Consider the following 6,000-nt stretch of genomic DNA (forward strand, 5'->3'; position numbering starts at 1 on the left):
CCCTATGTCCATCCCTTGAACCATTCTCATCCATCACAGAGAAATTCAGTGCTGAGGACTCTGATCTATGGATCTCAAACACTAAGATACAGGTAGCCTCGCTATAGCATTACAACGCCGACGACTGGTGTTCCGAAGGAATGGGTACGCAGAGCATCGAAATGAACGGATGATGTACTCAAAATCAAGAACGTCTGGGAAAGAAGTTGAGACTGAGACCGAGGAAGAGAAGCCAAACGTCACTTATGTGCCTTACGCTGGTCCAATATGCGGAATGATCGGTAGACTTCTAAGGGGACATGGCATCCAGTGTATTGTATTTTGCTTCCTTCAACTAAGATAAAAAGTAGTCTTTCCAATATTAAAAACAATCTTGGTCTTCAAAAGCTGGGAGTTCCATGTAAAATGTGGCATGTCTTACGTTGGACAGAGTATCAGCGCAGCCGATGAGACATGGAATATCAGCGACACAACTCACGAAAACAAATAATCGAATTAACTGTCGCCAAGCTCAGCCTTAAATATAATCATGAAATGCAACATGTGAGGACCAGTGTCGTGGCGCAAACGCCAAGTTTTTGGGACAGCATAGTTAAAGATTCTTCGGAATGAAGTTGTCAGGAAACCTAATAAACAGCAATGAAGGTTTCAATTTAAATAATGTTTGAATCCGCCACTCAATTTATTAAAGTCTCGCTTACTGTCGCATCCATCAGAGTTGAAAAACGCTGAGGGAATTGCATTTCATTGAATAGAAGTGCACACTCTATTATAGAAAAGAGAGAGAGCAACAAAGAGTGTAGTGGACATCGGGAAACGAACTCAGCTGTAAATGGTGGCGTGTAGCCAACAATATTTCACAATCCGGTTGGAGTCTAGGTAGCGAGTATACGTAGCAGCAAACCTTGCAGCACGGTTAGGTCGGCCGTAGAAATATTGTGCAGAAAAAAGAAACTATAGCTCGTCTAAGCACCCGGAAACTTACTGTTATTCAGCAAAATGGTTAATGTAAAATCACCATCGTTACGTTAATGGCTCAGCATGTCACTGCAAAGGACACTGAATGATTTATGCTGACTTATACCACTGAAGCCTCCTGTTTTTGTGAAGGGTTTGGAGAAAGTGGAGTTAATGACATGTTGCCAGAACATGACGTGCATGATAATGAGGCATCCAAATCAAAATACGTGTTGATGAATATGAACGAGTTATTGCTAAGTTAAAAAACTTTTTTAGATCGGAGGTGGCACGATTGTCACGTGTGTGATTCCCCATTCGATGACAATCAGTGGAACGGACATTCGTGTTGCGTAATGAAATAAATGTAATGTTTCTTGACACGAATGACTGGAATAAACCGTGTTGTTGAATAATGAAGGAACTGTTATTTTTCTCATAACAAAATTTATGTCTAGAAATTTTTGTCTGTTTTTTTCTCTCTTCCTTTGCAACATATTACATAAAGAAATATTTGGTTGTTGATACTTTGGCGCAATGTGAACATGTTGTTCTTGCTGACTTCACTGCAATCAGCATGCAGACTGAAATAGCTGAAGAACTGCATTGCCCAGAACAGGAAGTCTATCTGAGGAAAGTGGCTATCAGAAAGGCAAATCTTGATTATCATCAAGCTGATATGTTAGATTTAGTTCTATTTTCCTGATAAATTTCAGGCTATGAAAACCTATTAATAGTAATGTATAGCAAACTTGCATGAAACGCTGTTCTAAGGCCAGGCTGCAGATGAGCTTAGAAATACGTGCGGAAGATTTAATAGGAACCTGAAACATTTACAAATAGTCTTAGGTAAGGAATTTTACAATACTCAATTCAAGGAGCTAATGCAAAACGTAAGATTAATCTCTTGGGACTCATTGCTTTCAGCTTGAAAGCTACAGTCGTGGAGTAGTTCAGTAGAATTCATAAGGGTAAAATGTTTAAACATTAAACTGCTCTGGCCATTTGTCAGTTGGTTCGATATGGTGCAAGAGCTAGTAAATTTGTATAATCACAAAAAACATCCACCAGTTAATGTGGGACTTATGATGTGAAAGATAATATATAATAGATTCTTCTGTCTGGTGTGTATAGCAATATTAAGATGATAGATCCGCAAAAAGCTGAATGATATGTCAGCAGCTTTGTCGCAATTAGCAAATATAATATAATTTCCGGGAAAGGCTTCACACCAAACCGGCTTGATGACATATTCAGAAATCGAGCTATTCAAGTATCCATCCCATAATGGCAGAAGACGGATTGCTTTTAACGTGCCGTCAACATCGAGGTCATTAGGGACGGAGCACAAGCTCGGATTGTATCAAGAAAGGGTAAGGAAATTGGCCGTGCTCTTTGAGAGGAACTATTCTGACATTTGCTGGAGCTGTTTAGGGAAATCACAGAAAATCTCAATCTGAACGGCCAGACGCGGGTTTCAACCGTCGTCCTGCCGAATGCGGATCCAGTGAGCTAACCACTGTGCCGATCAAAAATGTTCAAATGTGTGTGAAATCTTATGGGACTTAACTGCTAAGGTCATCAGTCCCTAAGCTTACACGCTACCCAACCTAAATTATCCTAAGGACGAAGACACACACCCATGCCCGAGGGAGGACTCGAACCTCCGCCGGGACCAGCCGCACAGTCCATGACTGCAGCGCCCATGACCGCTCGGCGCGGCTGTGCCATCTCTCTCGACTGTCCCATAATGTATGGAAAATTACAGACCACAATCCCTAACAGGAAGTTTCTTCAGCAAGGAAATACAGAAAACTACATATCCATCCACATAAGTAGTTGAAAGTATCATGCAGGGAAAAGGAAACAAAGCTTTCCTAAAATGGATGAGTTTGGATAATACTTACAATTTCTGGATTACCTTATAACAGAGTACATGTTTTTACAGGCATCTCTCTGCAGGGTGGAAATCTCTAACAAGAGGCATTTCTTATCATGTGTTGTGTGAAGCTTTGCCATGAAAACAAACAGTTCTTTGTTGACTTCACAGGATGCCAGTTGTTTAACACTGATACGGCGTGAGCCCGATCTCTTATTCGAGCAGCCAGCAGGAGTATTCTTGTCGGGAGATGTGTGCATAAATTTTTCTCAGGTGTGTGTGTGTGTGTGAGAGAGAGAGAGGGGGGGGGACAGGGATAGGGAGAGAATGAGAGAGACAGGGAGGGAGAGGGAGAGAGAAATTTGGATATTTGTGGTATGGTCCTATGGACCAGACTGCTGAGGTCATCGGTCCCTAGGCTTACTCACTAATTAAACTAACTTAAACTAACTTTCGCTAAGGACAACACACGCACACACACCCGTGCCCGAGGGAGGACTCGAGCCTCCGCTGGGGGTAGCAGCGTGAACCTTGACAAGGGGCCTCACACCCCTCGGCTACCAAGATCGGCGGAGAGAGACAGAGAGAGAGAGAGAGAGATATGAATTTGTTGGATGATGGCACCTTACACATTACAGGTGAAGCTTATATTTATATACTAATGCTGTGTGTGCACAAGGAGAATGATGATTATCTTAACTGTAACATCAGAGGGGCGTGAGGTGTTACAAAGCACAATTACGCTATTTTATTCATTTTGATTTCATTAATTTACCTATCAACGCCACCTTGCATTTTTTTTAATTTCGCGAAAATGTGACATCATTTAGAGGTTATGTGACTTGTGAAGTGATGATTATGACATCATTCATAAGATAACCTGGCTTGCGTTTTCATGCCTAGGTCGCTGACCACCTATGAAAGTGAGGTCATAAAAGTAAACAAAGCGTTTCAGGTGCCCAACAGCCATTCTACTATCACAGTATATACAACATATAAAACTTCTCTTTTTCTTAGCTACGGAAGAAATAACACTTATCTACTAACTAATCAATTTAATGTAAGACACGTGAATGGTATATACTGACTTCCACTATTTTCAGAACTTCACCAGTATACATGAAACCAACAGCACAGACACTTTGTAATAGATGTCAAACGAGTAACAGTACTACAATAATGTACCAGTGATATTAATGGTACACAGTGCCACATATCAAGAAGGCAGAATCTTTGATGATATGGTTGGAGGCTCTATACCACTATGGATTGTTTTAGGCATTGAATAAATAAATTATTTAAGCTATACTGTACTCAGATATGCCGTTGTCATAAGGTGTTTCGTGATATTAAACACCGATAGTCCAGTAAAATATTGGGCATGGCCTTTAAATTTAAGGTTACTGTTTCCAGACCTCCTTAATGTGACCCATCTTATCATATATTTTCTTTTCTCAATATAAACATTTTGTGGTCATTAGAAAGAGTCTCGATCTTATAAATAACCCTGCATATGTTAACGATAGTATGAGATTCAGTGTGGCACTTTACAGGGTGGTCCATTGATCGTGACCGGGCTAAATATCTCACGAAATAAGCGTCATACGAAAAAACTACTACGTCTAAAATTGTGAACCATATGTTTGTGACTCTTACAACGCCATCTATCACAAAGCTAAAAAAGTGGTCCACCTGAAACATTCATATTTCTTTACGTAATACACGAATATGTAATAAAAAATGGGGGTTCCCATTTTAAAAGAAACTCAGTTGATATCCGTTTGACCTATGACAGCGCCATCTAGCGGGTCAACCATAGCGCCATTTGGTTTCCCCCTTCAAGTTAGACTGGTTTCGTACTTTGTAGTATTTTCGTTTGATGCTTATTTTGTGAGATATTTGGTCCGGTCACTATCAATGGACCACCCTGTATGTGCTGGTACAAAATACTTTAATAAGCTGCCTGCTACAGGACAATAAGAAATCTGAAACCCAACATGTCACTGAAATTAACTGAAAACACTGGTTATTAGCCATTAACCTTGTAATATGTAAAATACGGAAACGCAGATCTGAGAGTGGCACTGAGTGGAATAATGTTCGTAGTTACTGTAAGTCATTCAGTACAACACAGTCAATTATGATACTTGCTTCTCTCTGTTAATGTACTCACTTTCTCGTCCGACGTTAGTGATGGTCCCTTTTTCATGTATGTATCACTGCATCACGACATTTGTCTGAATTGACATGCTCATATTTCTGTACACAGGGTTAAGTTTGGTCTGTACGAGGTGGATTTCAATAGTCCAAACAGGACCAGGACGCCCAAGGAATCGGCCGGCTTCATGGCGGAAGTCTTCAGTAGTAAGCAGCTGCCAGACCAGTACAACTAGTAGAAGCTTCTGCGGTCCCCGCAGGAGAACTGCACATCATTATGTCAATGAAGTGATTAAATGGATCACTTGACAAATTCACTACTATTACATGAGGCAATAAATGTATCGTATGCAACTACTATATGTAGATGTCTCCACGCACTTCCTATGTTAATAAATTTCTAAAAAGAAAGTCTGCACTTCGACCAATGTCTTTTTTTCTGGTAAAAAAAGAGTATCAAAAGCAAATGAAAGCGGCACTGATGGATTCATGGCAGAAGTATTCAGTAGTAAGCAGCTGCCAAACCATCACAAAAGGCGACGAGAAGCTGTCGGCGTTGAGTGACTGTAGGAGGATACAAGATGACCTACACAAAATTTCTAGTTTCTTTGTTGAACTGCAGCTAGCTCCATATCTAAAAAAGAATAACTTAATGCAAATGAGTAGGAAGGTAGCCTCCCTTCGAGCATAAAATAGAAAAATTGGGAGATTAGATCAAACCAGTCAGAAAATGAACGACCTATTGAGAATTCCCACACGCATTTTATTCTCCAAGTGTTTCCTTTAGTTTTTCGCAGAAATAGAAATACATTGAATAATTTAGAACCATTTCGCCTTTTTACGACTATAACAAGTGGATAGGGAGAGTAGGGACATTTCTTTTTCAAAATTTTGCGAATTAATATTATGTAATATAAACTTGAAGAGGTTGAGCATCAATATGGAAACACTGCGGGAAATACATGCTTGAACATAAATGATTATGTTAGCCAAGCCTGCAGGTTGCA

The 6,000-nt window shown here is 40.1% G+C and overlaps 1 protein-coding gene across 4 annotated transcripts in view; it reads left to right on the plus strand.

Annotated features, from left to right (window-relative positions):
• Positions 1-5,417, plus strand: part of LOC126198707 (myrosinase 1-like) — a 225,771-nt gene extending 220,354 nt beyond the window's left edge. For all 4 annotated transcript variants that reach the window (XM_049935216.1, XM_049935215.1, XM_049935214.1 and 1 more), the window contains exon 11: positions 5,106-5,417. In XM_049935216.1, coding sequence (XP_049791173.1) covers positions 5,106-5,229 — 124 coding nt within the window. In that variant the 3' untranslated portion in view covers positions 5,230-5,417. The remainder of the gene's footprint in view (positions 1-5,105) is intronic.
• The last annotated feature ends 583 nt before the right edge of the window (positions 5,418-6,000 follow it).

Source organism: Schistocerca nitens, chromosome 8 (genome assembly GCF_023898315.1).
Source record: "Schistocerca nitens isolate TAMUIC-IGC-003100 chromosome 8, iqSchNite1.1, whole genome shotgun sequence".
In the NCBI taxonomy this organism is placed as follows: domain Eukaryota; kingdom Metazoa; phylum Arthropoda; class Insecta; order Orthoptera; family Acrididae; genus Schistocerca; species Schistocerca nitens.